Source organism: Budorcas taxicolor, chromosome 5 (assembly GCF_023091745.1).
Source record: "Budorcas taxicolor isolate Tak-1 chromosome 5, Takin1.1, whole genome shotgun sequence".
Classification (NCBI taxonomy): domain Eukaryota; kingdom Metazoa; phylum Chordata; class Mammalia; order Artiodactyla; family Bovidae; genus Budorcas; species Budorcas taxicolor.
Window position 1 is genome coordinate 100,171,371 of NC_068914.1, and position 13,298 is coordinate 100,184,668.

The 13,298-nt window shown below is 54.8% G+C and overlaps 2 protein-coding genes across 2 annotated transcripts; one reads left to right on the plus strand and one right to left on the minus strand.

Annotated features, from left to right (window-relative positions):
* Window positions 1–62: 62 nt before the first annotated feature.
* Window positions 63–4,346, plus strand: LOC128048747 (25-hydroxyvitamin D-1 alpha hydroxylase, mitochondrial). Its single transcript, XM_052641171.1, has 9 exons — window positions 63–254; window positions 852–1,042; window positions 1,539–1,741; window positions 1,823–2,023; window positions 2,373–2,548; window positions 2,755–2,927; window positions 3,128–3,206; window positions 3,479–3,676; window positions 4,233–4,346. The coding sequence occupies exons 1-9, from the start codon at window positions 63–65 to the stop codon at window positions 4,344–4,346; spliced, it is 1,527 nt and encodes a 508-aa protein (XP_052497131.1).
* Window positions 4,347–7,717: 3,371 nt separating this feature from the next.
* On the minus strand, window positions 7,718–11,544 carry MARCHF9 (membrane associated ring-CH-type finger 9). The gene is made up of 4 exons (XM_052640679.1): window positions 11,188–11,544; window positions 9,989–10,144; window positions 9,122–9,314; window positions 7,718–8,859 (listed from the first exon to the last, which is right to left on the minus strand). Exons 1-4 carry the CDS (start codon window positions 11,542–11,544, stop codon window positions 8,525–8,527), a joined length of 1,041 nt encoding a protein of 346 aa, XP_052496639.1. The 3' UTR covers window positions 7,718–8,524.
* Between the last annotated feature and the right edge of the window lie 1,754 nt (window positions 11,545–13,298).

Here is a 13,298-nt window from a genome sequence, read left to right on the forward strand (position 1 = left end):
TAAATAGGGGCCGGGCAAGATGCTGTGGAGGAGCCAGCTTTGGTGGGTTCCGGAGCCAGACCATGACCCAGACCCTCAAATTCGCATCCAGAGTGTTCCATCGCGTCCGCTGTCCTGAGCTGGGCGCCTCACTGGGCTCCAGAGGCTCCGACTCAGCACCCCGGGTTTTGGCGGACATCCCAGGCCCCTCCACGCCCGGCTTCCTTGCGGAGCTTTTCTGCAAAGGGGGGCTGTCACGGCTACACGAGCTGCAGGTAGAACGGGGCGCCGTTCCCACGACTGAAAGCTGGGGAGGCTGACTTTCACAAACCCTAGTGCAGAACGTAGCAAGGAGGGCCGGTGGGAAGGGATGCCCATGCGTTACGGAAAAGACGAAGTTGGGACTGGGGGCGGTGGCTCCCGGGACGCGGAGTCCTCTGGATACCCCGCGGAGGAGTGCGTTCAAAACGCCCCTTCTTGCGATGCAGGCGTCTCGAGGCTCGCAGATCCAGAACAAGTGCTCTGGAGGCGGGACTCTCTTAAAGCTAGTACGCTCCTATACCTTCAGTGGGGGCTCGTCCTAAGATGAACAGTCCACCGGAGGAGCCTTTAGGGATTTCTCCGCCCAGGTGGCCAAAGAGAGATTCTGAAAGTCAGCTTTGCGCCCAGCTCCTCCGTTTTGCCCATCACCCCCAGACTTCCTAAGGATGGGGAGTGAGGGAAAGGAGAGGGATTTGCAGCATCAGAGCCATATACCACTTGGGAGCAGAAGCTCCCCCTTTCAAACCCGAAACAGCGCCTTTGGAGTTGGCGCAGGCCAAGCCGGGAGCTCCGGGCCTGGATCTCCAAGTCCGCCGCTCGCGTTCTCCCAGGTGCAGGGCGCTGCGCGCTTCGGGCCGGTGTGGTTGGCCAGCTTTGGGACGGTGCGCACCGTGTACCTGGCGGCCCCTACGCTGGTCGAGCAGCTGCTACGACAGGAGGGACCCCGGCCCGAACGCTGCAGCTTCTCACCCTGGACGGAGCACCGTCGCCGCCGCCAGCGGGCTTGCGGACTGCTTACCGCGTGAGTCCTCTGGCCCCAAAGCCCCCGACGTCCAGCTGCCTTCCTCCCTTGCGGCCGGGTCTGGAGACAGTCTGGGGAGGTGGAAGTCGTTCTCCCCAACCTTCTGGCAAGTCGAGGTTCCCACCCTAGTCCGTTTCGCTCAAGCTCAGGTGGAGCCCGGCTCTGGTGCTTGTTCACCTGTTTATCTTTTGAAGCCGGAATCTTGGGGACTCCGGAAGGGGCTGAGGCACCAGGATCTAGATGCAAAGGAAGATTCTGTGACTCAGCTTACCCAGGAACCCAGGCCTCTCCGGGACAGGAAATGAGTAACGAGGAGTGGGGATGGAAAGCGGGTCCCGGCATGGTCAGGTTTCTGTACCCCCGAGGGAGAAGACGCTATCCCTCTCCTGGCCACCCCAGCCCGACACGCTCCATCTCCAACGCCACCAGCCCCGTCGGGTCGCCTCTCCACACTACCGTCTGCCCTGATGCGCGCCCTCTCCGCACCCCCGCACAGGGAAGGGGAAGAATGGCAGAGGCTTCGCAGCCTCCTGGCCCCGCTGCTCCTCCGGCCTCAAGCGGCCGCCCGCTATGCCGGGACCCTACACGGCGTGGTCCGTGACCTTGTGCGGCGACTGCGGCGCCAGCGGGGACTGGGCGCTGGGCCGCCCGCCCTGGTTCGAGACGTGGCGGGAGAGTTTTACAAGTTTGGACTGGAAGGTGAGTCCCAGGACTGGAACACTCGTAAGAGGCACCTGGGCAGGGTCTCGAGGTGCCCTGACAGCGCCCCCTCCCGGCCAGGCATTGCTGCGGTGCTGCTGGGCTCCCGCCTCGGCTGCCTGGAGGCGGAGGTACCCCCAGACACAGAGACCTTCATCCGCGCGGTCGGCTCGGTGTTCGTGTCCACGCTGTTGACCATGGCGATGCCCAACTGGCTGCACCGCGTCGTGCCCGGACCCTGGGACCGCCTCTGCCGAGACTGGGACCAGATGTTTGCATTCGGTAATGCACAGACGGGTTGGGCTTCCCAGGTGGGTTGGGCTTTCCAGGTGGCGCTAGTGGTAAAGAATCCGCCTGCCAGTGCAGGAGACATAGGAGAAGAGGGTTCGATTCCTGGGTCGGGAAGATCCCCTGGAAGAGCGCATGGCAGCCCACTCCAGTATCCTTGCCTGGAGAATCCCTATGGACAGAGGAGCTGGTGGGATATAGTCCACGGGGTCGCAAAGAGTCAGGGACATAACTGAAGCGACTTAGCAGGCACACGCACAGCAAGGCACAGAAATGAAGTGGGGATGGGAGAACATAAAGCTGTTCCCAGGTGGTGAGGAACACCCTGTCCCCGTCCGCACAGCCCAGCAGCACGTAGAGCAGCGAGAGGCTGAGGTAGCCATGAGGAACCATTTGGGGAAGTCTGAGGAGGACACGGGACCTGCGGCACACCTGACCTACTTCTTGCTCCGGAAAGAGCTGCCTGCCGCGTCCATCCTGGGGAATGTGACGGAGCTGCTTCTCGCTGGGGTGGACACGGTGAGGTTCTCCCTCTGTGTTGGGAGCCCCACTTCCACAGCTTAACCTCCTCCATCTCGGGGCCATTTCCCTGCGGCTGGAAACCCACTATGGTCCTCTATGCCAGCTTGGCTTAGCACCTCCTGGGGTCCAGACTGCCTCATATCCTGCCCCCTATGCTGGGTCCCCACTCTCAACACATCTAATGCTTCCCCCTGTCCCCACAGGTGTCCAACACGCTCTCCTGGGCTCTATATGAACTCTCCCGGCACCCTGAAATCCAGACAGCACTCCATGCTGAGATCACAGCTGCCTTGGGCCCTGGCTCCAGTACCCAACCCTCGGCCACTGCCCTATCCCAGCTGCCCCTGCTGAAGGCCGTGGTCAAGGAAGTGCTAAGGTGAGAGGGCAGGAGAGGAGAGCTAGAGAAAATGCTGGGGGAGGGCTGGGGAAGCATACAGGGGTGGGAGCTGGGAGAAGGGGTACAGGAAAATGGTACTCTACCCCTGGCCAAGAATGGATTTGGAATTTGGATGGCAGGAGAGGAGGGTGAAGCCTTTGCTTCACCTTGTTGTCTCCCTTTTGTGCTCTGCCATCCAGATTGTACCCCGTGGTACCTGGAAATTCCCGTGTCCCAGACAGAGACATTTGTGTGGGTGAATATATCATCCCCCAAAATGTGAGTAGAGCCTACGGGCCCCTCCTGCTAAGCCATCCCTACCTCGCAACTGTTCCTGTTCTCAGATACTCTCCATAAGCCCTTCAAACCCTTTCCTTGGCCTGGGTGCCTCTCTGGGATATAATGGGGCAGTAGAGAAAAGTTGCGCCAGAAAACTTCCAAATCACAGTCAACCAGAACCTGCCTTCCTCCCAGTCCATAGGTCCTGTTCTCTCCCTCCCTCCTGGCATTCCTGGGCCCAAATTGACAAGTTTATTTTCCTTCCTCACCAGACACTGGTCACTCTGTGTCACTATGCTACTTCAAGGGACCCTGCCCAGTTCCCAGAACCAAACTCTTTTCGTCCAGCTCGCTGGCTAGGGGAAGGTCCAGCTCCCCACCCATTCGCATCTCTGCCCTTTGGCTTTGGCAAGCGCAGCTGCATGGGAAGACGCCTGGCAGAGCTTGAGTTGCACATGGCCTTGGCCCAGGTGAGTGATCTAGATCTTCTGCCTTCCCCAGAGCAGAGAGCTCTAAAGCCATGACCTCTCCTTCTGATAGTCATTTGTTGTTCTTGTTCAGTCACTCAGTCATCTCTGACTTTTTGCAACCCCATAGACTGTACCCCACCAAGTTCCTCTGTCCATGGGATTCCTCAGGCTAGAATCCTGGAGTGGGTTGCCATTTCCTTCTCCAGGGGATCTTCCTGACCCGGGGATCAAACCCACATCTCCTACTTGGCAAGTGGATTCTTTACCACTGAGCCACCTGGGAAGCCCTCTAGATAGGCATATGGAAATATATAAGACCTGGGAGACCTAATCCCCTGAACTATGTCAGTCCCATCATAGGCCCAGAGGGTGAGTGAGGGTTTTCAGACTATCTTTTTCCCTACCATAATCTCTTACCCTCATTGACTAAGACATCCCCTAGTAGCCACAGGTGCCATTCCAACACTGACCATCCTAACACTAATAATGCCCATTACCAATCAAGCCCACCACTGTAGACCCCTCCATAGTGATAGCCTTCTTCCTCCCTTTCCAGATCTTGATCCACTTTGAGGTGCAACCTGAGCCAGATTCTGCCCCCGTCAGACCGATGACCCGGACTGTCCTGGTGCCTGAGAGAAGCATCAACCTACAGTTTGTGGACAGATAGTATGGTGGAAACAGGCTGTCACCATCTCCGCTTCTCTCATCACAGGGGTTTATGAGGCATGAGACCAAGAGATGTATATTTCTCTGCAGTCTGTCTGGTTAGAGAGACCATAGCAAAGTGCTTGAAGCAGCCCTGATCGAGGTAGGAAGTATGTACCTGGCCTGACCCAGCAAGCCTTGAGAAAACCATGACCCATTAACCTGCTTAGCCCTTTTAGTCATATCATATGCGTCCTTCAAAGGCCAACTTTAATTTTAACTAATCATGCTGGGTGGCTGAGGAAGAATTCAACCACTGGCCTTTTGGGGCTTCACAGTGTTTACTGATGCTGCTGGCTAAGCACTTACTTAGCTTGAGCTAAGTGTGTATCTGGTCTGCCCTTGGTTGATCCTCTCTTGTTGCCTGTGAGCTCTTTGAGAGGAAGGATGAAGCCTTATTCTGTCTTCATACACCTTGCCAGGGCCTGTCCCTGACTGAGTGACACCATATACACCCTCAGATTGTATCTGGATGATGTAGCAGAAGGGACAAACAGTTTACCAGGCTCTGTCTACCCTGCTTCTTCCTCATCTTGCCCCTAGGAAGGTGAGTCTATCCTCATCTGGGTTGTGATTTTTTAAAAACTCTCCTTGGCTCTCTAGTCACTATTAAGTTTGCTTGCCCCCCACCACTTAGACCCCAGGCAGAGATGTCTTTGGACCAAAGTCCCCCTTTTACATATTGAAGTTTTTTAAATACTGTTTTTAAATTTAAAAATTGCTTTGAATGTTCCATCCTTGACTTTTGACTGACTTATTTCCCTCACTTCCTACAAAGACCTGGAGGTAAGACCTTGACCCAGATTACCTACTTTGGTTTCTCAGGTCCCGGAAGTGACCACCCGCACCCACCCCCCCACTGCCTCCATAACAATGGGAGGTCTAGACACCTGGGAGAAAGGTTTGCATCACAAACCCAGACACATTTCTATCTGTGGTGGGAACAGCCAAGTCTGGCTCCTGGTAAGAGATTAAGGAAGGGTGGTGTTGAAAAGTAGCTTCAAGGGCTAGGCTGTTAAAAGGGGTGGGGAGGGACTTGCAGAGATGGCCAGAGATGGTCGACTGTTCGGTAGAGGAGTGCTTTTGAAACCTGGACTGCCAGGACTAAAAGGACACCTTAGCATGGCCACTCTGCCCTCTTTAGAGATGTTGCTCCATGGTAATTTCCTTCAGAGAAAGATAAGGATACAGACAGAGAGGTGGCGTCAGAGAGGATGAACGCCAAGTGTGGGGGTGGCTAGAAGCCCTAGGGCACCAAAGCAGAAGAGCAGTGGGCAGCAAGAGTCCCTGTTCCCCTGAGTCAGCACTCTCTGGCCCCCCAGAGGCTGGACTCAGTTCTCTACTCGTGATGTATATAGATTAACTCATCTTCCATACAAATAAATCTCTCAGCACCTTCCCTGCAGCACCTTTTGTAGCCTAGCTTACCCTCCCCATGTCAGGACTTGTCCCCCTTCTTCCTGCTCCCCTCCATTCCAATTAGCAGATGGAGACGGAGATTTCACTTCACACTTCCTCCTCCTCTCACCACCTCAGCCCCTGCCCTAGACATGGCTCCCTTCCACAGAAACTCCATCAGCCACTAGCCTTCTGGGGGCTATCTATTTATGTTAAGATCTACAGAGGGGTAAGGTATACCCCAACCGTGTGCAAAGACCAAGGTTTGGTTTACTGCTCCTCCTCTCAGCTCCTTCTCAGCTGCGTTCTCAGTCTCTAACCCCACTCACTATCACTAGCTCAACTTGAACTTAAGTGACCTGATTTGGGGCAGTTCTGAGCTTAGAGGGAGAGTTAACTCCCCAATTCCGCTCAGACCCTTTCCCCTGGAATCAGTGGTCAAGATTTTTCACATTCACACTCCTCATGGGAAAGTAGGCCTGCTCACTTAAGAAGGGCAGCAGATGTTATGACCCTTTCCTGGACAATAATCCTTTAAAGGTAGAAAAAGGAGAGAGGACAAAATAGATTGCCAGTCCCAACCTCCATACCTATACCTCCAATGGTCCTGAAGGGGAAGGGAAAATGCTGTCTCACTTAGCCCTGTTTTAGGACCCAGCACAGAAATGGACAGTGTGCTTGTGCGTTAAGTGCCTATATTCTTGGTTGTATCTAAGTATTTATGTGGGGCCATCAAGGGGGAAAGCTCAGTGTTGGCACAGGAAATCCCACCTGTGTCATACCTACCTAAACCCTATCTACTTGGATAAGAACTTGGAGTCACTTAGTTTTGCTGTCTCCCTTCTGGTTCTCACCAGCTAGTCTGTGAAAGGCAAATCAGTGAAGTCTGGTCCTTCTGTATCCCCAGGTGGGGAATGTGGAAGGTTGTCTCTCTGGGGAAACTATTTCCCACTGGAAAAGTAGGGGGTGGAGGTGGGGGATAGGGCTTAGCCTCAGTTTTCTCTTCACTTTAATCCCCTCTGAGGTTGGAGGTAATACACTTCACTTCCAGGTTACTCACACTCAAGTACAACTCTGATTCCTATACTCCCAAGTGAGTCTGGGTGCCAGCACCATGGACAGCGGCTGAGACCCCCTTCTGGAGAGGGATTGGGGAGGACCATTTCCTGGGCAAGGATATGTGACCTTTAATAGAGAAGCATTACCAAAACACCCCCAGGGAGAAGACAAAGCAGAGCCTTCCTTGAGAGGAGGACCAATAATAGGAGAGGTCTCTGGATCTGACTTAAGCAATGTTATGAAGTAATTATTTTAATTGCTGAATAGTTCACGTAAAAGACACCATCCTTCATATAACACACAGCCCTAAGGCCACAAGAAAAAGGGACCAGGCATCACGCTGGCATCTTCATCAGTCCTTCCCAAACCTTTTTCAGCCCTCTACACGCCTGCCTCCAAGCACAAGATATTCCAGTTAATATCAACTAGCTGGGGCACACCAGGATCAGACCTGTGGCCCTGAACAAGGGAGCTTAAACTGGGGCTGGAGACTCATAACCCTGGTAGAGTCTGTCTGTCTCACTCCAAACGAGTCCAAATTCACTTCACACCACTTTTCCTGGTAAGCACATTACCTAGTAGGGATTGATAGAACCTGCAAGATTCCCTGAACAAGGACTGCTCCTGTTTAGGGGATTGGAGGAGCTCTCATTCTTGCAAATAACCACCATCCTTCACATTTGCAATGTCTATTTCCCCTCAAATTTTCTGTATCTATTATGATACTTAACACAAATTTCCAAGACTCTGTGTAACTCCAGTTGAAAAACACTTTGGAATTTGTAAATCAGCTATTATTTGAAATAAATGCACCATCAACTAGTCTAGAAATCTTTTTATGCCATCACTGATTTTCCCTACAATGGCATTCAACCTGTCCCTCATTTATCCTCAATCCAGCCCTATGAGGTAGACAGGAAAACCACGGTGGGGAGATTGTTTTTTCTATATCACACAACACCCAGGTTATCAGGTCCACCCCTGAAATGCTTCTGAGCACTGCCACCTAGCAGCCAATGTGAATTATTCACCACCAAGTGGGAGTTACACCTCCAACTCAGAAACCACTCCTCCATTTGGGATTTGCAACCTCTGCAGAGAAACTTCCCCACGCCTCCCAACCCTCCAGAAAACCCCCGGATGAGAAAGGAGTCTCCATGTGCATATAAATGATTCTTTATGCCCTTCCCCCCATGCAATGGGGGGGGGAGGTGGAGCACAGGGAAGTACCCCCGCCCTCATGCAGGGAACGGGAGGTCAATGTATACTAGTCTTATTGCCAGCTGCCCTGTGGCCATGGGGTAGGGAATGGGGGGGTCTACAGCCCCTTTCTTCTGGCATTGGTCCCCCTTCACCAAGTCACCATAGTGGAGCTGGGGGGCTGGAGGCCCTAGGAGCTGAGGTAAGGACGGTTCTCTAGGGAAGAAATGATGCTCTCCCCACCTACCCACTGGTTGCCCCAGGATGAGTGTGAGGGGCTGTCAGTGGGGGCTGGAATGTATCCAGGTGTCTCTACCCAGTGGGCAGTAGAGGCCAGACAATGTCTCCAACTTGAAGCTGTCCACAGAGATCTTCACTGGTGGAGGCAGTGTGCCCCAAACACCTTGTCCAGGTGGTACCTCCAGCAGCCATGACAGCTTATCTCTGGCCGATGCATTGACTCAACATCCCCACTCCTGGAGTTCAGACCGTGGTGACCCTCATGACCACCTCACGGCCAGAATTGGAACTGGAACGGGCATCTGGTGGCCGCAGCTGTCCAAGGAGATGCAGGATTGTGTAGCCACAGCGCTGAGGCAAGAGCGTCCGCATGCGCTGGGCCGCCGGGGGCCGGCTGGTGGCCCCAGTAGGGGGGCCCGTCCGTGAGGTCCTGGGGCCCGGCTTCCCTGCCGTCCCTCCCCCTGCATCTCCTCCTATGTCCTTGGTCTTGTCATAATTCAGGACCTTCCACTGCTGGTTTACTGCCTGCCAGCGCTTGAAGATACGGTAGACAGAGGAGCCTTCATGGACGATGAGGCCTGAGCAAGAGGATAAGAAGTCCAGAGTCAATGCTGCCCAGACCTAGAACCAGAGGTACTTAAGCCAACATTTCTCCAGGGGGGGTGGAGATAGCGTTGCAAAGGGCCAGGAGGAGCAGGGAAGGGAGGGACACCAGGATTGCCCTAAAGGTTCTCAATGGTAGAAAACGTGGCCATGAAACTGAGGGAATGGGCAGGGAAAGTGAAGTGTGTCAGTTGGAGGAAGACGCTGAGCAGGTGAGAGAGAGAGAGGTGCCCTCACCTATGCAGACGACATCCATGAAGCCGTACATGCCATAGCAGATCTGAAAGAGCAGATCTTGCCGTTGCCACTTGGCTGAAGGGCTAAGTGAGGACCAGATGAGCCAGGAGATGCTGGCGACGAGGAAGAGTGAGCCCAGAACTATGGCTGCAATCTGGACCTTCTCGATGACCGTCAGGGAGATGGCCTGCCACTGTATGGGAGAAAAGGCTCCAAAAAGTCACAGAAAGAGATGGAAAGCCAGGTTAGGGTTGCCCTTATTAGGAGGATGCACCAGGAGCCTTCCTGAAACCCTTCAGGTAGGACTAATAATCTGTCTTCTCTGTGCCTTGATCAAGTCTAGAATGTGGCACTTTTTATATTGTTTGAAACCATTTCCTGTCTTATTTTAGAAAGGCATGACAGACAACTTCTCTGAAATCAGATCATCTAGGATCTGAATTCCAAATCCTCACTCACTTTCTGGCTGAGTAACTTCGGGCAAGTTTTAAAATTTACTTGTGCATCAATGTCCTCACTGACTTAAAATGCAGATACTAATGGTACATAATTACTAGGATTAAAAGAGTTAATACACACCAAGAACTTGACACATAGATCACTCTACATGTATGCTTCCAGCAGTAACAGCAGCGCCACTGCCTTTTCATCTTTTGTTGTCCCAGGGCCTGGCACACAGGTGGCGCCCAATAAATGTCTTTGTGAGTATACGAAGGAAGGGAGATTATAGAAGAAGATTATGATAATGGAGGATAGGGTGACTTTGAAGCAAGAGTAAATGAATGAAATAAGCTGCCTGGAAGGTCCCTGATTCTAATTGCTGAAAGGCCCTTGCCCCAGTCTCAGAGTGCTCCCCTTATACCTCACCTGCAAGGGGTTCTTGGTGCTGATTGCCAGGACCTGGTACTTGAAGTAGCAGAGCTCACAGCTCCAGGAGCCCCTCTCGCTGATCCAGCGGATGAGGCAGGGCTGGTGAGTGCAGCGCACTGAGCCATCGCAACGGCAGGGGCTCAGGAGCTCCCCCTGGAGGAAGAGTAAGGAGAGTCCCTGTCAGCTATCGCCACCCGACCACAGTCCTCTCCACTCCAGAGAGAGAAACCTCTTCTCCAGGTGTCTCCTACCTTAAAAAAAAAAAAAAAAAAATCAGGCCTTTCAACCAAAACAAAGCAAGACGCTAAGGCTACAAGCCCAAAAGAAAAAAATTTAGAGTTCAAGGTAAACTTCCCGGACCCAATAGAAGAGACAAGAGAAGGGATGGGGAGGGGGGAGTTGGCTGGTAAATACTGGGTCTTCTCTGTTCCTAGAGTTTGAGGAGGGTGCTCCTTAAGGGTTCCCAAATGGAGGGCCACCCCTTAGGATCTGGAGAAACAGAAGTGCGAGCTTCTGAGCCATGCCTTCCTAACCCATTCCATCACTGTAAAGTGTTTCACAGATGTGGTGCAGACTGGGATAGGTTACAGTCCTCAGTTTCCAAGAATCAGAAAGGAAGATATCCTAAGGGTGGGAGTGGAGGCTGTTCCCCTTTAATCAAGTAATTTCTCAAGACAGGAAGAGACACCCCCTTGGTACTATCCCAGGACAACTTTGTCCATAACATTTAAACAAAGAATATTCTTTGGAATGAGAAAGAAAGTTGTGGAATGGGAAGTGAAGAAAAGTGCCCCACGGAGAGAACTACTGAGGGAGGCGAGGGCACCGGCTGGGCGCCTCCTTTCAAGGTGGGAACAGAAGCATTCTCCTGTCTGCCCACCTCCCGGCCCTCAGCCTACAGAGACCCTGGGATAAGAGAAGTGGGGGAGAAAGGCTGTCTCGGTTAAGCCGAAAGAAGGATTTGGGGCCCCCCCAGGAGAAAGCCCCACCCCTTCCTGGAGACCCCTGATCCGCCTCCACCCCAAATCTGCGCTCCTGGAGTCTTCAGCCAAGCCCCCCAACCTCACTCCATTTCCACGCCAGGTCCCTGGGTCCCGCCCAGCCTCCTCAGGCCCCGCCCCCTGCTCCCGGTCTCCCCGGACGCCCCAGGTGCGCGCCCCCACCCCTCCCCGCCCCGCCAGGTGCCCGGGCCTGACCTGCTCAGGGCCTTGGAAGCAGATTCGGCACTGAGGGGTTCGGAGCCCGCTGTCCAGGCTGCTGCTGAGCGACAGGGCGTCCAGAGCGCCCGGGGGCGGCGGCGGCGGCGCGGGCGGCGGCGGGGGTCCGGCCCGCGGCTCCTTGTCGCCGGCCAGGCCCCGGGCTCTCGGCTCTGACCCGTAGTACTCCTCCTCGTCTCCGTCGCCGTCCCGGGCCGAGCAGCCGGCGAAGGGTGCCCAGCCGCAGCCGCCTCCCCCGCCCCCCCGGGGCTGCGGCTCGGCCCGGGGCCGCCCCCCGCCCGTCAGCACCAGCAGCTTCAGCTCGTTCAGGAACATGCGGAGCCGAGACTTGAGCATCGTCCGGGCGCCGGGGGGCGGGGGGCGGCGTGCAAGGGGGGCTCTCAGGCGGCGGGGGGAAGGGAGAGGACAAGGCCGGGAAGGGGGCGCGCGCTGGAGAGGCAAGCCCGGCTGAGGTTTACGGGGCCTGCGAGAACCGTTCACTGCTGCCACCGCCGGGACTCCGGGGTTTGCGGGGCGAGAGGGCTGGCGGCCCGGGGGCGGCGGGGCGGGCAGCCATGGCCGGGGCAGGGGGCGGGGTGGGAGTGGGCTCAGGGTGCCGCGCCCCGCGGGTCCGGGTCCGGAGCGGGCCGGGCCCCCGGGGTTAAGAGCCCCGGCCCTCCTGCGCCGGGGCCGCCCCCCATCGCCGTCCTCCTGGCCCCAGTCCCGCTCCGGCTCCGGCTCCGGCTCCGGCTCGGCCCGTGCGCTCGGCGGTGGCAAATGGCGGCTCCTTCCGGCGGCGGCGGCGGCGGAGACCCCCCCGGAGCGGCGGGCGGGCGGGGCGGGAGGGGCGGGAGGGGCGGGAGCCGGGGAGCCGGTGAGGGATGGAGGGAGGGGCGGGGCGGGGAGGGGGAGAGGAGGAGAAGTGGCCGCGGCTGCGCATCCCCGCCCTGCCCCGCACGAGCAGGTGTCCCCAGAGGCGGGGGCGAGTGTGCGAACCCGGGGGAGGGTGGAGGGAGGGGAGTGGCCAAGGAAGGGGAGTGTGCACATGGGTAAGAGAATAGGTGTGTGAATGGGGGTGTTGAGGGGGGGAGCGGGTGAGGATGGAAGGTGAATGGTCACAGACGCAGGTGCACCAGGGAGGGAGAGGCTTGTGCAAAATGGGAGTGTGCAAAGAAAGAAAGCTAAGCAAGGGTCCGAGGTGAGTGAGCAAGACATGGGCTCAAGCAATAAACACTTTTACACAAAAGACTGAAAAGTGTGCACAGTGTGGGACTGTGGAAGAGATGAATGTGTAAGGGGTGGAATTGGATTGTATGAAAAACAGAAGTGTGTAATTGTGTGAGGGAGGTGAGTGAGCAAAGGAGCAGAGTGTTAAAGGGATGAGTGTCTTTCCTGGTATTCCCCTGACCCACCACCACTGCACTGAAGTGAACCATACCTAACACACACACATACACACCCGCGCATGCACACACATGCTTAGCTCTTTGTTGTATGGGGGCTCTTGACCCTGAGAACCAGTTGTAACCTTCTCATCCCTTATTTCTGCCTTATGGTTACATCCTTCTCCTCTCCTTATCAATGCTGTGGGAAAAGGAATTCCAGGGAAGCTCACTGGGTCAAACACACTGGGAAAAAAAATTAATTAGTAAAAAAAGTAATTAACAGGAAAAGGGAGGGTATGTAATCAGGGACAGACTGCCAAACTAAAGATCCTCAATAGAAAGTGATTAAGGAGAGTAATGGTGTTACAAATCATTCAAATATTTTGGATGGATGGATGAATGAATCAGAAAAAGGGTCTGGAACCCAAGCCAAGATGGAGGATGACTTCTATTTTAAAAACAGTGAGCTTATGTGGAGGGTGAGGCTAAAGTGGGACCTTGCTGGTGTAGGATGAAAGTTTAAAACACTCAGAGACACTTAGCCTTCCAGAGGTTTACAAATCCACCAATCCTAGCAAAATAGTCAATGAAACATTCACCTCACAAGCCCCTTAATCAGTTAGCACCTTGGGATTTTTCTTACCAGAATTCCAGTTGCCTTTGCCAGCAAAGGTCCAGGACTACAACTATCAGAATGCAAAGAGGGGAAATCTGTACTGACATGTC

What these genes read in the sequence shown, in the direction of transcription:
- LOC128048747 (XM_052641171.1), top strand. Translation starts at nt 63, where the DNA reads ATGACCCAGACCCTCAAATTCGCATCCAGAGTGTTCCATCGCGTCCGC. An exon ending in GGACCAGATGTTTGCATTCG is followed by an intron (nt 2,024 to 2,372) that starts GTAATGCACAGA and finishes CCGTCCGCACAG; the next exon opens with CCCAGCAGCACGTAGAGCAG. An exon ending in AATATATCATCCCCCAAAAT is followed by an intron (nt 3,207 to 3,478) that starts GTGAGTAGAGCC and finishes CTTCCTCACCAG; the next exon opens with ACACTGGTCACTCTGTGTCA.
- MARCHF9 (XM_052640679.1), bottom strand. Translation starts at nt 11,544, where the DNA reads ATGCTCAAGTCTCGGCTCCGCATGTTCCTGAACGAGCTGAAGCTGCTG. An exon ending in GCACCAAGAACCCCTTGCAG is followed by an intron (nt 9,315 to 9,988) that starts GTGAGGTATAAG and finishes TCTCCCATACAG; the next exon opens with TGGCAGGCCATCTCCCTGAC. An exon ending in CATGGATGTCGTCTGCATAG is followed by an intron (nt 8,860 to 9,121) that starts GTGAGGGCACCT and finishes CCTCTTGCTCAG; the next exon opens with GCCTCATCGTCCATGAAGGC.